We start from the raw sequence: 24,507 nt of genomic DNA, 5'->3' as shown, positions 1-24,507 counted from the left end.
GCTGGCGTGTGTGGGAGTGCACAGGCTAATCTGAATTCCCCAGAGAAGCCTCCACAGCTCAGGCGGCAGAGCTGGGAATCAACCCGGTTCCTCCAGATTAGATACACCAGCTCTTAACCTCCTACTCCACTGCTGCTCAAGGTCACTGCTGCTCAAGGTCATGACTAGACTGTGTTATTCTTGGAGCTGTAATAGGGGAGGAGGCGGCATGACGTCACAACCCTGACTTTAGCATGCTATTAGCTTGCTGTGTCCCACCTCCCCATTGACTCAAAACAAACCTCAGCTGACTTACAAGTGTGCCTTGCAACTTGCTCTCAGCGTGCTCATTTAGGTCAATTCCTGTCAGAAAGGCCGAAGCCCTATGGTGCTGGTAACACTGCCTCAGCAACAAAAAACCTGACAGGCCCCTAAACCCTGCAAGACCTCTAGGCTTCAGCCCCGTTAACCTTTTGGATAATATGGCCCTGGCTGTCGTGTTGCAGCTGAGTTATGGTGACTCTTTTGGGTTTTCAAGACCAGAGATGAGGTGATTTGCCATTAAGTTTTGAATGCGGCCTTGTCTCTCAGCTCCTCCTTCTGCCTTCCTTTTCCAGTGGACAGCTTGGACCCCAATTTCCAGAGCGACCAGCAAAGCAAGCGTTTCCCACTGCATGCTGCAGCGCAGAAAGGATACATGGAGATCTGCCACGTTTTGTTGCAGGTGAGAAGCAGAGAGAAGGGAATGTGTGTGTGTGTGCGTGGGTGCGTGCACCCTTCACACAGAAGTAAGACTGCGTGGCTGTTGTGACGATAAAATGGAGGGAGTACTGTGTTCAGTTCTGGTCGCCACATCTCAAAAAGGATATCGAAGAGATAGAAAAAGTGCAGAGAAGGGCAACGAGGATGATTGAAGGATTGGAGCACCTTCCTTATGAGGAGAGGCTGCAGCGCTTTGGGACTCTTTAGTTTGGAGAGGAGACGTCTGAGGGGGGGGGATATGATTGGGAAGTCTATAAAATTATGTGCATGGAGTAGAAAATGCTTGACAGAGAGAAATTTTTCTCTCTTTCTCCTGACATACTTACTAGAACCAGGGGCATTCGTTGCAGAAAATGCTGGGGGAAAGAATTAGGACCTAATAAAAGTGGAAACACTTGCTATCACACAACATGTGATTGAGTGTTTGGAATATGCCGCCACAGGAGGTGGTGGATGGCCACTAACCCTGGATAGCCTTTAAAGGGGGGGCTTGGACAGATTTGTGATCGGCGGAGTGAGAAGTCGATCTATGGCTACCAATCTTGATCCTCCTTGATCTCAGATTGCAAATGCCTTAGCAGACCAGGTGCTCGGGAGCAGCAGCAGCAGCAGCAGCAGAAGGCCATTGCTTTCACATCCTGCACGTGAGCTCCCAAAGGCCCCTGGTGGGCCACTGCGAGTAGCAGAGTGCTGGACTAGATGGACTCTGGTCTGATCCAGCAGGCTAGTTCTTATGTTCTTATGAGCGGGGGATAACCATGTACACTACTCTTTGGTGGAAAGGTGGTATAAAAACAAAGTTGGGGAAAATGGAAACGAGGGAAAGGACTCCTCTGCTGAGGCCCGAAAGTAAAACAAAAGGCTCTGTGGTCGTGTAGTTAGCAAATGCTCATAAGGGACGATAAAGGTTTTCGTTAGCACCATAATTCTGTCTCTCTTTCTTGCTGCAGGCTGGTGCCAACATAAACACTGTGGACAAACTACGCCGGACACCTCTGATGGAAGCTGTTGCGAACAACCACGTGGAGCTAGCACATTACTTTATCAAAAGAGGTGCTTGTGTTTACACCAAGGTCAGAAGACAGAGGGAGCAGTCCTCTGGTAGAAGTCTGTCTAAATGGGGGGAGAGGAGACTTCCTCACAGTGATATTTAGGTGTCTTTGAGCTGGTGTAGAAGTAAGGATATTATTATTTTTTTCTGTCAAAGTCCCTCTGCCTTTAAGAAAAGCAGAAATTCCACAGCTGCTATTTTGCCTGTTGTGAAGATAAGAAATGCTTAGTTGAATTTTGGCTATCTGGGATGCGAGTTTTGTGTAAGAGGCGGTTGAGAACAACATTTGTGACAGGAGTTGACAGGAACTTGGTTTTGAACATGCCGCTGTGAGAGAGCCTGATATGCGAGGGTGGCACGACAGGTTATGCAATAAGATTTTTTAAATGAAGGATGTTGTTCAAATCGGCCAGTGTCAGGGTTAGAAGAAGAACTTGTGCAGTGGTTAGAGTATCAGACTAGGATTTGAATGACCTTGCGTCAAATCACACGCCCTCAGCCTAGCCTGCCTCGCAGAGAGTAGATGTTTTGAGGATAAAATGGAGGACAGAAAAATGTAAACCGCTTTGGCTGTCCACTGGGGAGAAAGACAGAAGTAAATAAATAACGTTTTGGAAGGAGGATGGCTGTGAGAGAATCTTGGTTCTGTACAGATAGCTTAGCAGTGGAATGAGGCACAGTTCTGAGGTAAAAAATATCTCTGCAAGAAAGGTCAGTAAGCCCAAACCAGAAACCCCTGAGGGATGCCAACGTGTTTTCCAGTGGTGAACTCTGGCGTGTGCTGAGGATTCTATTGAATCACCTCAGATATAACAGGAGAAGAAGTAGAAAGGAAACCATGGTCCGGGAGTGGCAAGTTAAAGTGTGCGCCTTTGTTCATACCCTTCTTTCTTTTCTGTTGCTGCCTCCAAAGGAGGATGATGGATCTACCTGTCTCCATCATGCTGCCAAGAATGGGAATGTTCAGATGGTCAGCTTGCTGCTCTCCACAGGACAAGTGGATGTCAACGCTCAGGTAGGTGAAGAGCTTGCTCCAAGATGGGGCCTGACTTTGCCCCACCGTCACCATGTTGCAGGTGTGTGGTTCTGGAGCACAGAGATGAGGCTAAAAAATCATGCTAAGGTGGGCAAGGTACGCCTTCAAGAGCTGGCTCTTGTTAACACATTGCTACAACCATAAGAACATAAGAAAGAGCCAGCTGGATCAGACCAGAGTCCATCTAGTCCAGCACTCTGCTACTCGCAGTGGCCCACCACTGGCCTTTGGGAGCTCACATGCAGAATTCTGCTGCTGCTGCTCCCGAGCACCTGGTCTGCTAAGGCATTTGCAATCAGAGATCAAGGAGGATCAAGATTGGTAGAAGTTTCTAAACATAAGAAAGAGCCAGCTGGATCAGACCAGAGTCCATCTAGTCCAGCACTCTGCTACTCGCAGTGGCCCACCACTGGCCTTTGGGAGCTCACATGCAGAATTCTGCTGCTGCTGCTCCCGAGCACCTGGTCTGCTAAGGCATTTGCAATCAGAGATCAAGGAGGATCAAGATTGGTAGAAGCTTTGGAAGACTAGAAGCTTTTGAAAATTGAAAAAATTGTAGTAAACCTGGATTCCCAACATCTCCGAAGTTGACTTGTAATGGGTAGATGGCCCGCATTCCTATCCCATCTGTTCTACGTTGCTGTCTGTCTGGTGATGAAACGTGTGGTGTATTGATGAATAAGGCGATTGTGTCGTGAGGGTAGCAGGGGCTTCCAGTCATCATGGGCGACATAGGTTGCACTTAGTCTACACAGTGCTAGTGAAATGGTTCATACCCCTGTTTCCCCGAAAATAAGACCGTGTCTTATATTAATTTTTGCTCCCAAATGTCTTATTTTCAGGGGATGTTTTATTTTTTCCCTTTTCGCTCCACAGCTACGCACATGCTCTCAGTTGTTAGCGCGCAGACATGCTTCAAGCAGTATAGCAAAACTTTACTAGCGTGCATGGCACTTTTCGTCTGGACGGGCTTTATATTTCCAAACAAAACTTTCTAAGCACGCCTTTACTCGTCATTTTATATTTTCAGGGGATGTCTTATTTTTCGGAAAACTTTATTTACGGGCTTTGCATTTTCTCTGTGGGGTTATGCCCGCAGTTTCGAGGTTCCCAGGGTTCCACCTTAGCCAGTTACTTTTTTGTGTCCTACAGTATGGCTACTTCTTGCCATAGGAACTGGGCTTGCAGTTCCCTTGTGCCACCCCTCTGCAGCAGTGGAGGCTGGTGGGTCGGTGTGGTCCCTTCCCCAGGCAGCGCTGGGAGACGGTGTCTGAAATTGGGTGGCATTCCCTGCCTGCCGAGAGTTGTCAGTTCAGTTCACACTGCTCATATATCTCTTTCAGTCTCTCATTCTTTTAATTTAGGACAGCGGGGGGTGGACCCCCATTATCTGGGCTGCGGAGCACAAGCATATCGAGGTGATCCGCATGCTGCTCACCCGTGGAGCCGACGTCACCTTGACTGATAATGTGAGTGGCGACCTCCTGATTGCTGTGTGGGAGGGGCTTGAGTCTTGTGGGAGGGGCCTGGGTCTTGTGGGAGGGGCCTGAGGCTTGCGGGAGGGGCCTGAGGCTTGCGGGAGTTGGCTAACTGTTTGCATGGAAAAAGGCAAAATAAGGACGTGGCTCGTGATAATAAAAGACAGTTGATCCAAGAGTCCGTAGTTAATTGATTTGTATGTGTTTTTCTGTTAAATCAGCTCCAACCAGACCAGATATGGGACCAGCATCCGAGAACACTCTAGGCCTTCGTACCTGTCCTTAATTTTCTTTTCTCCTCATCTTTTCACCTATTGAGAAGAAAAGAATAGCGTGTATCAATTTGGCAGGGAGGGGAGAGGGGAAAAAAGGGATGTGATGGCCAGTTTTGGATACTTTTTAGAATCATCTGTAAATTCTTTAATCCATGAACTCAGTTGACTGATTATAAATGCATAGATTAAAAAAATTATATCCCACCCTCCCCTTGGCAAACCGGGCTGAGGGCGGTTTACCCCAAAGATTGTAATACATAATAATACAAACATACTATTTGGGTTTAAAATCACAAATTAGAATAAAACTTCTTAAAATACAATTATTTCAATCGGCGCACGTTTTAAAATCCTGTCTGGAGGGATGATCTATGTTGGCAGCCACGTAATTATGTATTAGAAAATTAATGATAAATAGAAGGAAATGGGCTTTCTCTGTGATGTAGGGATGGGTGTCAGTACTGAACTAACAAATACATAGTAATTTTTGAAGTACTAAATGTATTTGTTTCCCCTAATAACGGAAAGCATGGTTCAAGTTCCCGTTCGATTTAGTTCAGACAGCAAACTTATCCAGAGTTAGAATGTTCACAGTTTTTAAAATAATATTTTAATTAATTTTCTCATTATTATTGACAGACAAAAAAGAAGTATAGAGCAGAAAAATGAAAGGAAGGAAAAAAGAAAAAATAATAATACAGCTACCCAAGAACTGCATGAATGTTAACTGTAGCTTATTGGTTTTCAAGATTATTTTATTTATTTATCCCATTTTTATCCTGCCAATCCCCCAAAGGGCTCGAGGCGGCTTACAAAACAATTAAAATAATACAATAGTTGAAAAACAATACAAAAATACAGAAATATATAAGTATTAAAACTGGTTTTAATAAGATGGCAAAAAATTCCAAAGGCACAAAACAGATATCAGTAGAGAAAACATTACACAGTTTTAAAATTCACTACCTTCTGTCAATGAACTCTAAAGCATTAATAATGTCTTGTATCTTAATCATTAACAGTTTTCCTTCCTTCCTTCCTTCCTTCCTTCCTTCCTTCCTTCCTTCCTTCCTTCCTTCCTTCCTTCCTTCCTTCCTTCCTTCCTTCCTTCCTCCCTCCCTCCCTCCCTCCCTCCCTCCCTCCCTCCCTCCCTCCCTCCCTCCCTCCCTCCTCTTCTTCTTCTTCTTCTTCTTCTTCCTTCCTTCCTTCCTTCCTTCCTTCCTTCCTTCCTTCCTTCCTTCCTTCCTTCCTTCCTTCCTCCCTCCCTCCCTCCCTCCCTCCCTCCCTCCCTCCCTCCCTCCCTCCCTCCTCCTCCTCTTCTTCTTCTTCTTCTTCTTCTTCTTCTTCTTCTTCATCTCCTCCTTTCTCCTTCCTTCTCCTCCTCCTCCTCCCTCTTCTTCTATGGTCAATTCAGCCTCAAATAAGAAATAAACTTCTCATGAATGTTCACACATTTGAGTTGTGTTGGAATTGTGTGTGTGTGTGTGCTTCTCTTGCCTCCCTTCTTGCTCAGAGTATCCTCATTAAAAACCACCTCTGGTGCCTTTGCCTAATTATATGGCAGTACATAGCCGCCTTGCGTGTTCGCACAAGTTCACAGCAGCAGATTGGGATCAATGGAGCAGACAAGAATGTTGTTCTGTCTGCTTGCCCACATGTTGCTCTTTGCTTTCCTGATCCCTGTTGGGCTCCCTGGACTCCTTGAGCGTCTGTTGGTCACTGTGCTCTTTTGCGTCTCCCTCCTCTCCCAAACAGGAAGAGAACATTTGCTTGCACTGGGCCTCCTTCACAGGGAGCGCGGAGATTGCTGAGGTCCTGTTGAACGCACAGTGCGATCTCCATGCGGTCAACTTCCACGGAGACACACCCCTGCACATAGCTGCCCGGGAGAGCTACCAGGACTGTGTCCTGTGAGTAAGCGAGTTCCTGGGCTCTCGCGTTTGTGTTTGCTGCAGGGGAGCATTGCAGGGTGGGGGCAGTTCAGGCGCCCCGGTTCCTTTGTGCTGACCTACTGCCTTTCTGCAGCCTGTTCCTGTCACGAGGGGCTGACACCGAAGTCCGGAACAAAGAAGGGGACTCGCCTGTGGACCTGACTTTGGAGAACTCAGAGGTGTGGTTTGCCCTCCAGCTCAACCGCAAGATCCGCCAAGGCATCCTTAACCGCTCCATGCGGACAGAACGTATCATCAGCAGGTGAGTTGCGCTGCACACTTTGTTAGGAGGCAGCATATTTTGGAACAGTGAGTGGATGCCATCTGCGCCCCCTGGTGGATAAGATTGCATCTGCATTGCTCTTCCTTCGTGGAGTTGGGGACTTTTTAGATGTGTGATCAGATGTTGTTGTTCTCCAGTGAGGATTCGAAGTGATTGATAACATCTTTCTCCTATCCTTGCAACAGGCATATGGTTGAGGCAGCTACAGTGATACATCAATGCCCCCCTTTTCCCTATCTCTCCCTTTCTCTTCCCCCTTTCCCTTTCCCCTTTTTCCCTCCTGCTCCCCTTCCTTTTCCTTTTCTTTAAAACAATTCCCCCAGTGGTGGGATCCAAAAATTTTAGTAACAGGTTCCCATGGTGGTGGGATTCAAACTGTGGCATAACGCCAATGGGGCTGGGTGGGGCATGATGGGGGCGTGGGTGGGCATTCCGGGGGTGGGGCATTCCTGGGCGAGGCTGTGGCAAGGATGCAGCCGCTGTAGGTCACTGTGGGCAGGGAAACGAGATGGTATCTAGGCGCAGGCTGCCACGCACACCGGTGCACCTCCTGCTAGACTGCTTCCAGTTCTGCGCGCTACTGCTGAGAGTAACTAAGGCAAAAATCACGTGACAAAATCACCAATTAGTAACCCCCTCTTGGCACACACAAATAATTAGTAACCTACTCTCGGGAACCTGTGAGAACCTGCTGGATCCCACCTCTGAATTCCCCCCTTTTCCCTTTCGCTTTGCTGATCTTTTTTGCAGGGGTTTTGACTAAATTAAATGATCTGGTGGCAGAGGGAGAGTCAGTCTGATGGCTGTCTGATGGCAGTGATAGTTTTTAAGTAATTACTTTTAGATTTAGATGTATTTTTTAGAGAGGGAGTTTTAAAGCATTCATTGTAATGTTCATTGTTGTCATCTGAGGTTGTAAACTGGCCTGAGCCTTCTAGGGAAAGTCGATGAAAAGAAACCTAATAAATAAAGGAATAGCTCTCTGTGTGTGCCTAGAGAACCCCTCAGTACAGCTATCCTAGAGAGGCGAAGAAAGGATTTGATTTCTCTCCTATACTGCGTTTGTTCTCTCCCTTCCTTCACTTGAGCTTGCTTAGACCACTGTCAATCGCTCTAGGAATCCATAGTTTTGGGTGGTTCCTAGAGCTACTTCAGGGTTTTCCCTAGAAGTGGCATCATGCTCATGGTGGTACACCCCCCCCCCCCACCATGTTCCCAACCCAAGGCTTCCCACAAAATTCCACAAGTGTACAGGAAGAGTGAAGGCAAAGTTTTTAAGCTTTACTGTACACATTACAAATGTCGCCTGAACACCACAGCAGAACTAACATCACTCTGTGTCTGTTCCACTTTTCCTTCTTTCCAGAGATGTTGCCCGTGGCTATGAAAACGTGCCTATCCCCTGCGTCAACTCCGTGGATGATGAACCGTGCCCGGAAGATTACAAATACATCTCGGAGAACTGCGAGACATCCACTATGAACATCGATCGCAACATCACCCATTTGCAGGTAGTTGCACCGGCGTGTAACGTTTCGGCCTCGGGAACTGTGCTTCTGCTCCAAACAGCAGGGTTGGTCCGGGTAGGGGTGAGGCCCAGGGCAGATCTGAAAAGGAACCCGAGTTAGAGAGAGTACAAGACCCCAAGATGGAATTCAGAACCCGGGTCGTCTTAGCGTATCCAGCATTCTAACCACTACCTTGTACTGGCTGTTGTGTTGATATGAAAATAAAGAGCGAGCATTAGAGAGGAAAAATCTGGCCCATTTCCAGACACAGCACTTAACCCAAGCCGATTACACACGAGGTATCTGGTGCACGATGGAGGCAAATGTTTGTTACAGCAAGATTTCTTGTACGGATGTACTGCCTCAAGCTCCACTTTCACTTTCTAGTCTCCCCGCGGCAAGTGAGACCACTTCTAGCACGAATTTTATTTTGGTTTGTCAGCAAAGCAGGGAGATTTTCCAGTGAGCACAGCTTTCCCCCGAACCTCTTCGACCCATGGCCAGCCTGCCTAACTCCACCCTTCCCACCCCTCACCCTGCTGTTCATGCCTTCCCCTTTGCCCCATTCCATGTTGCCGGCTCCTTCCTGCTTCTCTAATGCTCATGCCAAGATTATCAGTATAACCGAGTTGGCTTTTGCAAGGAACAGAACAAGAAGGCTCTGTTTGTGGCTCCAGCCCACCTCCCTTGCTCTGCTTTTTAAAGCTTTTTTTTCAGACAAGCCTCTTTTTGAAAACAAACCCCTCTCCCATAGCAGCAGAGAGAGAAAGGCTGGAAGGGGGAGAGAGAAAGTGAGTGTGGAGGATAGGGGAGGGATGGGGGGGATAATATTCTCTATAGTGTTGACACTGCTGAGTGTGCCTTTAAGTGGGGCAGAGTTAAGAGAATCAGGAAACAGAGGCCAGAGAGTTGTTGACGGTTCAGTTTTTATTGTGATTGTGGCGTGGTCGCTGGCAGAAAGTAAAATGGCATGGAAAGGCTGGTTTAAGAAATGCAAGCGGTGTGGTACGAAAATGACTAGAACTGATTAGCACAACGTTTCCACTTCCCATTCCAGCTTGTCTGTGATCGATCTAAACATGCCATACTCAGCTTCCTAATGGGGACCCAAACTGGGTTACAATATCACTGTCTCCCTCCTCCATTTTATCCTCACAACAGTGAGGTAGGCCTGACGGAGAGTGTATGACTTGTCTAGGTTCACCCTGCTTGTATAGTATATTTGAACAGTGGTCTTCCAGATCCTAGTCCAACACTCTAAGCTTGGGGGGGGGGGGGCAGGGGTTGAACCAGTGGTGGGATCCAAAAATTTTCGTAACAGGTTCCATGGTGATGGGATTCAAACTGTGGCATAGCGCCAATGGGGCTGGGCTGGGCACGACAGGGGCGTGGCCGGGCATTCTGGGGGTGGGGCATTCCTGGGTGGGGCTGTGGCAAGGATGCAGCCGCTGTGCCAGTCCTTGGGCGGGAAACGAATGCACGCAGGCGCAGGCTGCCACACACGCCGGTGCACCTCCTGCTAGTCTGCTTCCAGTTCTGCGCGCTACTGCTGAGGAGGAGGAGGGGCGTAACTAAGGCCAAAATCACGTGGCAAAATCACCAAATAGTAACCCCCTCTCGGCACACACAAATCATTAGTAACCTTCTCTCGGGAACCTGTGAGAACCTGCTGGATCCCACCTCTGGGTTGAACTCATTTGTTACGAGGGGGCCAGATATGACATAAATGTGACTTGGTCAGGCCAGAATCTGAGGGGATGGGAGGTAGTCTCTGCTATCCCCAAAACCACTGGGAGGGGGGCTGGACTGGTGAGCCCACAGTGGGGTGTGGTGGCTGCCTAGAGAGGACTTATCAGGCCTGGTAGCCAGCTGAGGCAACCTCCCCCTTGCTCCTGATTTGCCCTGGCGAGCCCAGCAGGCTGAAACGAGGTGGGGATGGCTATTGGGCCTGTTAAGCCCCCTAAAGCACAGGTGTCAAACTCGCGGCCCTCCAGATGTTATGGACTACAGCCCCCAGCATGCTGGCAGGGGATGATGGGAACTGTAGTCCGTAACATCTGGAGGGCCGCGAGTTTGACACCTATGCCCTAAAGGGACCAGAACTGGCCCCCAAGCCACATCTTTGACACCCCTGCTCTAACCACTCTATCACATTATCTGTCTTCTTCCTGCCCTCCCAAGCTGGAATCCATTTCTACAGCGTTGTGCTACACCCTTGAGTGTCAGTTTTCCCCCCTTGGGTAGAGTCTGTCGAGGGTTGCACTTCAGCCTCTTCTTTTTCCGTTCCCCAGCATTGCACTTGCCAGGACGACTGTTCCTCCAGCAACTGCCTGTGTGGGCAGCTCAGCATCCGCTGCTGGTATGACAAGGTGAGTAACTGTGGAGTTGACTGACTGACCAAAATAGGAATTAAGCTTAGGTACAGGCACCGTTCACTGGGAGAAATGGGAGGGTTGGGAGTTGGCATGGATGGTCTCCACACTACACCCCGTTATGTAAGCAAGTGGGCCCTGTGTCCTCAGCATTTAGCCCTCCCTTTCCATTTATTAGGAATTTGGGAGCCCTCCCTTTCCATTTATTAGGAATTTGGGAGCCCTCCCTTTCCATTTATTAGGAATTTGGGAGCCCTCTCTTTCCATTTATTAGGAATTTGGGAGCCCTCCCTTTCCATTTATTATTAGAGATTTGGGAGCTCCTCCCTTTCTATTTATTGGGAATTTGGAACCCTCTCTCCATTTATTGGGAATTTGGAGTCCTCCTTCCATTTATTAGAATTTAGAACCCTCCTTTCCATTTATCAGGCATTTAGAGACCCTCCACTTCCATTTGTGAGAATCCTTGGGGAGCCCTCTCTTTCCATTCCATTAGGAATCTTGGGAGCCCTCCCTTTCCATTCCATTAGGTAATTGGGTCTCCTCCCTTTCCATTTCCATTAGAATTTGGGAACCCAGCCTCCACTTTTTTTTCCATTTATTAGGCAATTTGGGAGCCCCTTCCACTTTTCCATTTATTAGGCATTTGGGAGCCTTCTCTTTCCATTTATTAGGAATTTGGGAGCCTTCCCTTTCCATTTATTAGGAATTTGGGAGCCCTCCCTTTCCATTTATTAGGCATTTGGGAGCCCTCCCTTTCCATTTATTAGGCATTTGGGAGCCTTCTCTTTCCATTTATTAGGAATTTGGGAGCCTTCCCTTTCCATTTATTAGGAATTTGGGAGCCCTCCCTTTCCATTTATTAGGAATTTGGGAGCCTTCTCTTTCCATTTATTAGGAATTTGGGAGCCCTCCCTTTCCATTTATTAGGCATTTGGGAGCCTTCTCTTTCCATTTATTAGGAATTTGGGAGCCTTCCCTTTCCATTTATTAGGAATTTGGGAGCCCTCCCTTTCCATTTATTAGGAATTTGGGAGCCCTCCCTTTCCATTTATTAGGAATTTGGGAGCCCTCCCTTTCCATTTATTAGGAATTTGGGAGCCCTCCCTTTCCATTTATTAGGAATTTGGGAGCCTTCTCTTTCCATTTATTAGGAATTTGGGAGCCCTCTCTTTCCATTTATTAGGAATTTGGGGTCTGGTTTTGAGAAAACTGGGCCCAGAAAGGGCTATCAGGCTGACTGGCTGAGTCATCACTTCCTGTCTGATATGACGTTCTCTGTGCTGCTTCCGCGTTTTAGAGGACGTTTCCTGTTCAGGGCTAGATTCTGGCCCTTTATCTTGCTGACAGAGGGAATTTCTTGGGAAGGAGCCAGAGGAATCGGCCTCTTCTAGGATATTTCCAGTTCTAGATTCATGACTTAAATCCATGACTTATGAAGAACCAAAACCATTGTGATCTGGGCAGGAGATCTAGGACCAGAGATGCCACCCTAATCGGAGGTTCCACATCTGACTTCAGTAGTCTTATAAAAGTATAACTCTGCTTAGGAACGCACTGCAGATTTTATGGGTTTTTTCCCTCAGAATATGTAAGAGGAGACTGCTAGTTTAATCAGGGATTCAATTAATCCCCCACTTCCTTTCCTTTGTGGAAATGGTGTTGATACACTGAATTACTGTTCTCGTCTCCCACCCCAACTATTGCTATGCTATTTTTTTTGGGGGGGGGGGGTTAAGACATCATACAGGTGCCTAGGGAAAGAGGATGTGTGGGGTACAGTTAAATCCTATATTTCTTTCCCAGTGAATTTAGCAGCCTTCTGGGAATACTTTTGAGGCGCGGAAAAGGATATCAGGAGGACTGATCACAGGTCTTGGCATCGGGGGGGTGTTCTGTTTTTAAGAACCTGAGTTAGATTACAGAATGGGCCAGTTTCTAATTTTGTACCAAACCTTGCAGTCTAAAGTGCTTTATAAATGAAAAGAACCCGAAGGGTTTCCCAGTACGACACTTGGTGATGTTCTTCAGAGAAGCTTGCTCGCCGTCTTTCAAACTGTTACTAAAAATTTAAGAGATTTGCCGTCATTTCTAATGGGGGAAATCAGTTTGGGAATGGAGCGATTTGTTGCAAAACCTAAGGAAACCAGGGAAAGAAATCCGACGGAGACAGTTTTGATTACACCGAAGATTGCTTTTATAAATGGACGAAGGGTTCCAATTCCTTTAAAAAGTCGAAGAAAACGGGTTTCATGGTTGACCGTAATAGAAGTTCATCTGATCTTGAGTCAGCCACTACTTTTGGGGAGGATATTCCTGAGAGACCCTTAGACAAACTAAAAGGAACACAAGCAAATCAGGTTTTCAAGAACCCCCTGTAAGGTGCAGATGTAAAACCTACTCATTAATTTGTCTTCTAAATCATTCTCATACCTTGGAAGTGTTAAGTTTAGGTTTAGGCTTCCTTTTGCCAACTATAGTTCATTTCAAACAAGATTCTGTTTATTTAAGCTCAGGGTTTTCTTTGGCAATAAAATCAGCAATGTGGAGTTTCCTTTTAAGAGTAGGTCCTCCTTTTTTCATTATGTTGACAGACCTGACTTCACTGTGTTTTGTCAAACAGTTTTAAAAGAGGTTAATGAAACTGAATGTTCTAATAGGAAAAAGGTGGAGGAATGTTGACCAGTTGAAGGCTTCAAAACAGGGGTTTGCCGATGTCATGTTGGAAGTAACTGGACTTTCTTCTTGGGGTTGAACAGGATGCTTAATTCTGGACTCTATTGAAGTGACAGATTTTCCTTTTTGCACATCATTACAGCAGTTAAGGCTATGTGTATATTTATATACCGTATATGAGCATATACTTTCCAAACATATAAGATCTAATTTTTCAGCACATTTTTTTTTTTTTTTTTTTTTGTTTGTAACCCATTGAAAAGTCTCCCTAAAACCTACAATGGTGAGTGAGGAATGTATATTTTAAAAAAAAAAATATTTTAGGGTTTTTACTTTGTCGGCTGCCAGGGGGCACAGTTTTTAGGCTTGCAGCACCAAAATTTCAGGGTATCATCAGGTGACACTCCTGCTGCTACCAGCCAGATTTGGTGAAGTTTGGTTCAGGGGGTCCAGCACATTTTGAGGGTCCATAACTATGGACCCCTTGAACCAAACTTCACTAAACCTGAGTGGTATCATTAGGATAATCTCTTGCTGATGCGAGCCAGGTTTGGTGATGTTTGGTTCAGGGGGTCCAAAGTTATGGATCTCCAAAGTGGGTGCTCCCATCCCCCATTGTTTCCAATGGAAGCTACCCTTTTGAGGGTCCATAAATTTGGACCCCTTGAACCTAACTTCACCAAACCTGCATTGTATCATCAGGAGGGTCTCCTAAAGATACTCTGAAATGTTGGTACTGCTAACATAAACATTCCTCCCCTGACAGGCACCCTCACATATCCCCCAGACTTTCCCTTTAAATCACCCCCACCTTCTGAGTGGATTTAAAGGGAGAACCAGGGCTTACAGAGCTAGTTTACTGTTTTTCTTTGAAATAAATATTCAAAAACATTTAACTTACTGATGCCTCAATTAATGTAATTTTATCGGTATCTATTTTTATTTTTGAAATTTACCAGTAGCTGCTGCATTTCCCACTCTTGACTTATATGCGAGTCAATACGTTTCCCCAGTTTTTGGTGGTAAAATTAGGTGCCTCGACTTATATGCGGGTCGACTTATACACGAGTATATACTGATTCCGCATGGGCCAAAAACAGCAGTGTGAAAATGGTGTGAAAACAGTATAAACCCTTTTACACCGTTTTAAACGCTTTTACACTGTTTTCACACTGCTGTTGTTGACGCATGCGGAATCAGCCTACGTATGCAACTTTTTGTCACTGATTTCATACTACTGTGCTTATTGTAATGTTGATAGTTCAGTCATGTTAATTGGCATAGCTTCTTGATTGTATTTATATCTTTCAAATTGGCATAGCTTCTTGATTGTATTTATATCCTCCCTAACAATCTGAAGATGCACGGGTAGTTTGAGCGAATTAATCATAGAATCATAGAGTTGGAAGAGACCCCAAGGGCCATCGAGTCCAACCCCCTGCAATGCAGGAACACACCATTAAAGCACTCCTTTAATAAATCCTAGAACACCCCCAGAGCATACTAAATTGCCCAGGCTAGCGTGGGCTCATCAGAGCGGCAAAGCTAAGCAGGGTCCACCCTGGTTAGTACTTGGATGGGAGACCACCAAGGAAGACCAGAGGTTGCTATACAGAGGAAGGCAATGGGAGAACACCTCTGCACATCTCTTGTAAGCCCCACAGTCCTAGGATCACCGTGAGTTGCTTGCTGCTTGCCAGAGCTTCGTTGTTACAGTGACTGCAGAACTCTCTAGTCTGGGCAGCAGCTCCTATAAAAAGTGAGTGGACTCTCATCTGAAACATACTCCTGAATCCTCTGCCAGATGCAAGAGTTTCAAGGAGAATTTGTGGAGGTTCTCGGCAGCAAGCAGGTCAGAGAAGGTTCTCTGGGGGTACAAAGCTGCTCGACTTTGATCTTAAACATTCCCGTTCTCTGGGGCAGAATTTTCAGTTTATGCAGATGTGAAACGTAAAGTAACAGGGGATTTTTTTTTAACATCTTAGGCACCGGGCTTTTGGGGAGGCCGGCCACTGAGCCCGCCCTTCTTTTGTTGCCCATGCACTGGCTATATATCTGACCATCTGCCTACCCCCTCCCGCCCAGGGTTTGTCCATTGGGGTTTGATCCCAGACGCCTTTTATTATCATTCATTTTTTGTAGGTTACTGCTGCTATAGTTTTAAGGTTTTGTATTGTTTTAATTGGGGCTATTTGATTTGTTTTATTGTCCAGTTATTTGCTGTTTGCCGTAACACCGCCCTGAGTCCGCAGCGAGGGGTAGAGCGGTTTATCAAATCGAAATAAATCATAATAATAATAATAATAATAATAAACTAATAATAATAATAATAATAATAATAATAAATAATAATAATAATAATAATAATAATAATATCATCACAAGGCACAAGCCAGAGAAGACCACAGAAAAATGAAGAAGCAAAAAATACTCTGGGACTTTTAGAATACAAACAGACCAACCAGACACCTGGCAACACAACACCCCAGACATAATAACAGTGATAGAGAAAAAACATGTTTTGAATCATAGATGTTTGCTGTGCCAGTTGTGACAGCAGGGTAAGAGGACAAAGAGCTGGAAAAAAGATCACAAGAAATACAAGGGACCTACACATTTGAAGTTTGGAGCGATTGTGGCAAAAAAAGAACAACAGTAATCCCACTAGTAGTCAGTGCTCTAGGAGGAATCCCAAGAAATCTTGAAAAACATCTGGAAAGCCTAAACTTGGGCAGAACATCAGTCCACCTGCTGCAAAAAGCAGCACTTCTAGGAACTGCACATATTCTATGCAAATACCTCCTAAATATCCCTAGGGTCGCTTTGGGAAGGACTCGATATTCAGAGATGAATTCCAGACACTTGTGCTGTGTTGTTATGTGTATAATAACAACAACAACAACAATAATAATAATAATAATAAATATGTGCATCTTAAGACCTGGTAGCGTTCTGGCTAAGAATTTCAGGAATAGAGGAAGCAACGGTATGCCAAAGTGAATGTCTCTGCCATCTCCCCTCCCCTTTCCTTCACTGCAGGATGGTCGTTTGCTGCAGGAGTTCAACAAGATTGAGCCGCCCTTGATTTTCGAATGCAACCAGGCCTGCACCTGCTGGAGGAACTGCAAGAACCGTGTGGTGCAGAGTGGCATCAAGTGAGTCTCTCCTGCACGACTCTTCCCGCCTCCCATGCATTGGAAGGTGTCACTGACCCAGTCAGACATTCCCTGGGATCCATCTGCCCACACAAGCAGTTCCTATTTTGGGAGATCACAGCAGAGCTTAAAATGACTTTTAGGTGGAAGGAGATGATTTTCCATGCAAGTGAAGAGAAGGAACTACCGTATATACTCGAGTATGTCGACTTTTTCAGCACATTTTTAATGCTGAAAAATCCCTCTTCGGCTTATACTTTCGGTATATCAAGGGCGTGGCTCAATTATCCAAGATGGACCGCTTGGGAGACTGTGGCACATGAAGAAAGATCACACCAGCTGTGGCAGAAGCATTTTGCCTGCATCCAGCTTGGAGTATATTAAATTCACCATTCCCTTTTGTGTTTTTATGTAAAGCTAGGCTTGTAAATCCTCCAGCTTTGATAAAACCACAGTCTTTGCAATTAGAGTTGCTCCATCAGCTCTGAATGCTGTGTTAGGTATTACTCTGTGCCCTTGAAACTTGTGTTCTGACAGGCATGGCATCCTCTTGGAGAGAGATTCCATTGCACTTGTAGCGTTTAAAGACTGCAAAATGCAAGTCAAGATTTGTTACTAGTAAACCAGTAGCTGCTGCATTTCCCACCCTAGACTTATACTCGAGTCAATAAGTTTCACAGTTTTTTGTGGTAAAATTGGGTGCCTTGACTTATATTTGGGTAGACTTATACTCGAGTATATAGGGTACATTGTAGCATTCGGCTGAATAACCTGCAGAACTTACTGCCACAAAATGTGTTTAGCAGCCACTGGTTTTAACTAGAGAGAATCTTGCAATGTAGGTATGTTATTGATAACCAAAAGTGGATTCCGCACAGCATATTTATAACGAGTTGCAGTCATTGTAAATGAACTCATTTTCCTTCGACTCGTGGTGGTGTGTGGAATCCACTAAAGTGGTCTCAGCATCTGAAGGCACTTGATATAAGTACTTTCCTAAAGCTTAAGCAGGTGTGGAGGTGATGAATACCTGGGTGGGAGACCACCTAGCTAAATTCTATGTTTGCCACCTGGGGCTTGCTATAGTTAAAAGGATGCAAATGAAATTACCTCTGTTCAAACATGCAAGTCACTGGTTGCAGCTACTTGGTGGGGGACTCCTGAATGGCTGATCATTACTGTCAAACCGGGCTGTTGGGTGGGAGCTCATTGGGTGGAAGGGCAGGGTACAAACGGGTGAGGAGTCTTGCTGATGGAACTTCAGAAGCTGCTAAGATTAGATTAATGTTTGATGGGATCAAGTGTTACATCTATTCGCCTGTTACAACACTTATTCTTACACTTATTCTACAAACGCTTCATTTACAAAACTTGCCCAGATGATATTAATTTACTTAGAACATTTATTAGCTGCCTTTCTCCCTTGCAGAACTTAGGGTCGCTTAAAGTTAAATTAAAACTATTTATTTTTAAAGGGACATTCATTATGTCCTGTATGATATAGTTTGTTTTTATGCTTCTTGGAGCCAACACAGTGTAGTGGTTAAGAGCAAGTCTCCTTCTTTGGAGGTTTTTAAAGAGAAGCTGGATGGCCATCTGTCAGGAGTGCTTTGATTGTGTGTTCCTGCATTGCAGGGGATTGGACTTGATGGCCCTTGTGGTCTCTTCCAACTCTGTGATTCTATTACTCTAATCTGGATAACTGGGTTTGATTCCCCAGTCCTTAACATGAGCAGCAGACTCTTATCTGGTGAACCAGATTTGTTTCTACACTCCATTCCTGCTGGGTGATCTTGGACTAATCACAGTTCTCTCAGAACTCTCTCAGCCCCACCTACCTAACAAGGTATCTGTTGTGGGGAGAGGAAGGGAAATGAGTTTTTAAGATCCTTTGGGTCTCCTTACAGGAGAGAAAGGCAGGGTATAAATCCAAATGCTTCTTCTTCTGCTTATGTTTTGGTAAATGGCTTTTTTAAACTGCTTGGCTTCTTTTCTGAGAGGCTTATGTTCTATTACGTTTTTTTTAATTGTAAGCTGCCTCAAGCAGGACTACTTATAAATGTTCTAAATAAATAAATAGTTAATTGATATGTATGCCCTGCCTATCTTCTGTCAGTAAACTCATTATAGCGAAGCATACCCATCCATCCTCTAAGTAGACTTCCTGCAATTTAGGTGGTTCTTTGGAGGAAGAACCATTTGAGTTGATAGAAAGCTATGAGCTTTGGTCAGGGGAGGAGCGGTGCAGTAAGAGGAGGATCCATCTTGGTGTGCAGAGGGTGCCGAGGAGATCTCCCTTCCAGGCATTGACCAGGCCAGCTAAGCTTCAGCAAGATCCATCTTGGGTTACCAGACCAAGCACAGCCCTTGAGATAAGTGACACAGTCTAACAAGCCTCAACCTTCCTCAAAACTTTCTCTGTATGTCACCTCTTTCTCTGCAGGGTCCGGTTACAGTTGTACCGCACAGCCAAAATGGGATGGGGTGTCCGAGCGTTGCAGACCATCCCCCAGGGAACCTTTATATGCGAGTGAGTAGACTCGAGAGGAAGAGATACCTCTCTCCAGGTGTATTTGGTTGGAAGACGGAGGCTGTTGAAAGTTGGGGTTGTCTTGCTGATCGGGAGGCTAAAGGGATGAGTTGACTCCCTGACTTTGGTCTTACCTCTTTGTGTTTTCCTGTGCCAAGGTACGTGGGGGAGCTTATTTCAGACGCAGAGGCGGATGTGAGGGAAGACGACTCCTACCTGTTCGATCTAGATAATAAGGTGAGGTCACCCTTTGGACGGGAGTTGAGATGGGAGACTTAAAGCACCTCTTAATCTAGCCTTACAAGTTGGGAGTGGTAAAAAGGCTGTGAGCTTCTTGTTTCTGTTATAATTTCTTGAGGTGTCTGTGCGTCTCCATGATTCTGTGCAGTCCCATATTAGGAGACTGGCAAGCAAGACACCACAGGATGGTGGCTGAGGATGTTTATTCGAATATGACTTGCAAAACAGCCTTCCCAACAGTTGCATTTAACTGTAACTGTAGTTCATCGAGTGGGCTTCTGTGTAGGCACACTTCCCCGCCCCCGCCCCCCTTACTGTGGCTGTTTATTTGCTCTCTGACTTGGGCACATTTATTAGCTCAGCCATGGTGGCATTAGGAGAACTGAGGGGATGGTACTCCTCCCCCTCCCATCATGTGGCTGTTTGGGCGAGAAACCTCCCTCACGTCCGTGGGGGAGGAGAGGGAATGCCTTTTCTCTGTATGGCAGCAGCAACTGATGAAGTTCAAAAGCTTGTTAATCTACCGTGGCTGGCCCAGCGCAAGCATGGACCCAGAGTGTCCCTGCACAGAATGAACGGTAATTGCAGGTCAGTGCACCCCTGTATTTCTGGTTGATGGCTTCAGAGGTGAAGAGGGCAATAGCATCACTGGGTGGCTGGAGCCAAAAATTACAGGTGCCATTGGATGGCTGGGGCGGAAGTATGAGTTTGTGCCATACAAATGTCATGATGTAACTCTAGGACAGTGATGGCGAACCTTTTCGAAACCGAGTGCCCAAATGGCAACCCAAAACCCACTTATTTATCGCAGTGCCAACCTGGCAATTTAACCTGAATACTGAGGTTTTCGTTTAGAAAAACAGTTGGCTCCAAGGTGTGCGTTACTCGGGAGTAAGCTTGGTGGTAGTCAGTGGCTTTGCTTTGAAGCAACCGTGCAACTCTTCGAACGGGTCAATCACTACCCTAGGAGGGTTTACTCAGAAGCAAGCCCCATTGCCAGCAACCGAGCTTACTCCCAGGTAAAGAATTGCTCTTTAGTTCTTTGCATGAAAATCAGTGGGATTTAACAGAGCTTAACAGGGTAACCTACACTGCTTCCCCAAAACTAGGTTTAATGCTAATAATCGAGCCCAGTGGCCCAGGCCAGCCTAGATGTGGGGGGGGGGCAATCCCCCCCCCCACATGATGAACTCTGTTTGCGCGTGCCCACAGAGAGGGCTCTGAGTGCCACCTCTGGCACCCGTGCCATAGGTTCGCCACCACTGCTCTAGGATAAGTGCCCAGCCAATGGCTAGTGTGATTGTAATGATGCCACCCCACGATGCACAGGTCGACTTAGCATTGACTCTGGGTTTAACGGGAGGAATCTGGGCAACATTGACTCTGGGTTTAACAGGAGGAATCTGGGCCCCTATTCCCCAAGAAGATAACTGGATGCATTAAACTGCCATATTAGCCAGACCTTTGGTCCATCAAAGGTCAGTATTGTCTACTCAGATGGGCAGCAGCGCTCCAAAATCACAGGGTGAGATCTGTCATGTCACCTGCAAACTAATCCATCCTGGAGATTCTGGGGTCTGAACCAGGGGGCCTTCTGCATGTTGAGTAGATAAGAACATAAGAACTAGCCTGCTGGATCAGACCAGAGTCCATCTACTCCAGCATTCTGCTACTCGCAGTGGCCCACCAGGTGCCATTGGGAGCTCACATGCAGGATGTGAAAGCAATGGCCTTCTGCTGCTGCTGCTGCTCCTGAGCACCTGGTCTGTTGAGGCATTTGCAATCTGAGATCAAGGAGGATCAAGATTGGTAGCCATAGATTGACTTCTCCTCCATAAATCTGTCCAAGCCCTTTTTAAAGCTATCCAGGTTAGTGGCCATCACCACCTCCTGTGGCAGCATATTCCAAACACCAATCGCACGTTGCGTGAAGAAGTGTTTCCTTTTATTAGTCCTAATTCTTCCCCCCAGCATTTTCAATGGATGCCCCCTGGTTCTAGTATTGTGAGAAAGAGAAAAAAATTTCTCTCTGTCAACATTTTCTACCCCATGCATAATTTTATAGACTTCAATCATATCCCCCCTCAGACGTCTCCTCTCCAAACTAAAGAGTCCCAAACGCTGCAACCTCTCCTCATAAGAAAGGTGCTCCAATCCTTCAATCATCCTTGTTGCCCTTCTCTGCACTTTTTCTATCTCTTCGATCTCCTTTTTGAGATGTGGCGACCAGAACTGAACACAGTACTCCAAGTGCGGTCGCACCACTGCTTTATATAAGGGTATGACAATCCTTGCAGTTTTATTATCAACTCCTTTCCTAATTATCCCCAGCATAGAGTTTGCCTTTTTCACAGCTGCCATGCATTGAGTTGACATCCCCATGGAACTATAGTCTACCACTGAGTGGTAGATAGTCTACCACTGAGCCGCAGCCCCACCTCAAACCAGGGAGGAGAGGAACAGGAATGAACCTGGGGGGTCAAATGAATGAAGACTCTTGAAACGGGTTTCCAGATTTCTCCTGGTCCGGAAAGAGGAGGAGTCTGGGAGCTCTCCAGGTTCTATCGATGCTGCTTTCCCCTACAGGACGGCGAGGTGTACTGCATCGACGCGCGCTACTATGGCAACGTCAGCCGGTTCATCAACCACCTGTGTGACCCCAACATCATCCCCGTGCGGGTGTTTATGCTGCACCAAGACCTGCGTTTCCCCCGCATTGCCTTCTTCAGCAGCCGAGACATCCGGACTGGCGAGGAGTTGGGGTCAGTGGATGGGTGAAGGGGGGAGGAGATGGGGAGGAGACACGGCTATTTGTGTAGAGAGGGCAGGGGTTGGAAGTTTGGGAGGGGAAGGTGCAGTTTCTGAATGCTGGAAGTGTGTCCCGTTATAGGAGGCAGCATCTGGGGAAGCTCTTCCTGCAGGAACAGTACTTACCTTGGGCACCAAGCTAGAGTCGAGAGAACTCCTCAACTTTTTGCCCTGATAACTTTGTAGAACTTCTACATGCTGGGGAACCAAAGAGCTCCCAAAGACCCTCCCCCAAGGGTCCCATTCCCTGCTCCCAGTGGCAGCGGGAGAAACATTTTTAAAAAGCAGCATGTGTGGCTCAGTGTGACTTCTGGGAAAAGAACAGGAAGTGGCATTTGGAGGTTCTAGGAATCGCCAGAAACTCTGTGGCTTTACCATAATGTTTCTGGTGATACCTAGAGCTGCCTATGTGATATCTGGTTTTTTATTAGAAGTAATGTGGTGCCGCAGCTGGTGTTGTGCCCCCCTGTATGCCTACTCATGCCCCATTTTGATCCAGACCAGGGGCTCCTGTGATTTCTGTGTACAAAGGAAAGCCACAGCTCCATCTGTGGCACCTTAGCATTCCATCTTGTTATTAGGCCCTTAGAGGAAATCATTCCATAACAAAGTGAAACAGGTCCGGAATACTGAATTAAGTTTGTTTCCCCACAGTGTTGATTCCCCAGTTTATTCTCATTGCTGCAGCGAATGCAAAGGTATTTACAGTCCTATCAGACGGTCTGCGTGGGCAGATTATCTGTACCTTTTCTGGCACATACCAATGATATAGTGATATATCTATCGCTAACCCCATACGTCCCTGCACGGCCTCTTTGCTCAGTGGAGGCCAACTTACTGGTGGTCCCTGGCCCCTCGATGATGCTGCTGGCCTCCACGCAGGCCAGGGCTTTTACGGCTCTGGCCCCGGCCTGGTGGAACGCTCTTCCTCCAGCTGTCCGGGCCCTGCGGGACCTCGGAGAGTTCCGCAGGGCCTGTAAGACGGAGCTGTTCCGCCAGGCCTTCGGAGGGACCGGCCGCTGATGGTGCCCCCTCCTTTTTCCTTGGCTTTTTACACCTGGGCCTCTTATCTCATGGGACTCGCCGTCCCTCCCTCTTAGGAGAGGATTTTAAATAAAAATGGGGCTGTCGTACGCCACTTATAATTATTATATCTCTTATATCTAGTTTTTCATTGTTTTATCGCTGCTTTTATAGGTTTTAGCTATTTTATAATTGTCTTATGACTGTACTATGACTGTATGTTGTGCACCGCCCGGAGCCCTTCGGGGATATGGCGGTATAAAAGTCGGATGGATGGATGGATGGATGGATGGATGGATGGATGGATGGATGGATGGATGGATGGATGGATGGATGGATGGATGGATGGATGGATGGATGGATGGATGGATGGATGGATGGATGGATGGATGGATGGATGGATGGATGGATGGATGGCAGTGGTGGGAGGAAGGAAATTACATGAAGAGAAATGGTGAAGAAACAGTTCCAGATGTGGGCCGGGAGGTTCAGGATCGCAGAGTGAGAACTCCCTATAATACTTCAGTCTGTCAAGAATCGAGGTGCCTTACACCTTTGCTTCTCTTGTCTCCCTGTTCCGTGCTGCAGATTTGACTATGGCGACCGTTTCTGGGACATCAAGAGCAAGTATTTCACTTGTCAATGCGGCTCGGAGAAGTGCAAGCACTCGGCTGAGGCCATCGCCCTGGAACAGAGCCGTCTCGCCCGCCTGGAGGCCCACCAGGACCTGTTGCCAGATGCTGGTAGCCTCCCTGTCATTCAGGCATAATCTGGACCCGGCTGCCGATCCTGAACACTGAGATCTTCCCACTTCTTCCACTAGCTGCAGGGTTCTCTTTCTGGACGGGCAAGAGAGTCTGTTGGAACATGACAGGGTTCTTGTCTTCTCCCTCAGAAGATCTCGTTGATGAGGGGGGAAAAGGAGTTCTGAAGAGAGATGGGTCCCGATCCAGGGAGCTGAAAAAGAGAGAACTTCACACAGATGAAAACTCTTCACACAGAAAAAAGGGGATAAGGCATAAGTATCTGCGCTTGGGTAGTCTTTTCTTCCCACTGAGCAGGTCTATGTATCTTGGGACCCTCTGCTCTACTTACCAATGGTGTATGGGTGACAACCCCTGCACACACACACACACACACACACACACCCCAGGCAGGCTCCAAAAACAAGAGGTATAAAATGTCTCTAGTGGCTTGCCATACATGAGCTGCCTTTGAATTGGGGAGGGGTGTGTCACAAGCTGTGCAAGTGTGGTAGACCGAGGCACCAACCTAGATTGTGGGATTGATAGTTACATTCAAGATGGGCAATACCTTCTGTTGGTGTCCGCCCTGTGTGTCTTCTTAGTGTTGGGGTGAAGCTGGAGAACAAAAAAGTCACCAGTCTCTCTCTGTTCGTC

General features: G+C 46.6%; 1 protein-coding gene across 1 annotated transcript; it reads left to right on the top strand.

Moving 5' to 3' along the window:
- Positions 1-461: 461 nt before the first annotated feature.
- Positions 462-24,255, top strand: EHMT2 (euchromatic histone lysine methyltransferase 2). The gene is made up of 14 exons (XM_048487244.1): positions 462-495; positions 546-703; positions 1,692-1,814; positions 2,706-2,807; positions 4,193-4,297; positions 6,337-6,491; positions 6,607-6,774; positions 8,162-8,306; positions 10,595-10,672; positions 16,391-16,506; positions 18,950-19,036; positions 19,195-19,273; positions 21,863-22,038; positions 23,696-24,255. Exons 1-14 carry the CDS (start codon positions 462-464, stop codon positions 23,874-23,876), a joined length of 1,707 nt encoding a protein of 568 aa, XP_048343201.1. The 3' UTR covers positions 23,877-24,255.
- The last annotated feature ends 252 nt before the right edge of the window (positions 24,256-24,507 follow it).

Source organism: Sphaerodactylus townsendi, linkage group LG03 (assembly GCF_021028975.2).
Source record: "Sphaerodactylus townsendi isolate TG3544 linkage group LG03, MPM_Stown_v2.3, whole genome shotgun sequence".
In the NCBI taxonomy this organism is placed as follows: Eukaryota; Metazoa; Chordata; class Lepidosauria; order Squamata; family Sphaerodactylidae; genus Sphaerodactylus; species Sphaerodactylus townsendi.
This window is presented reverse-complemented; position numbering and strand designations above follow the sequence as displayed.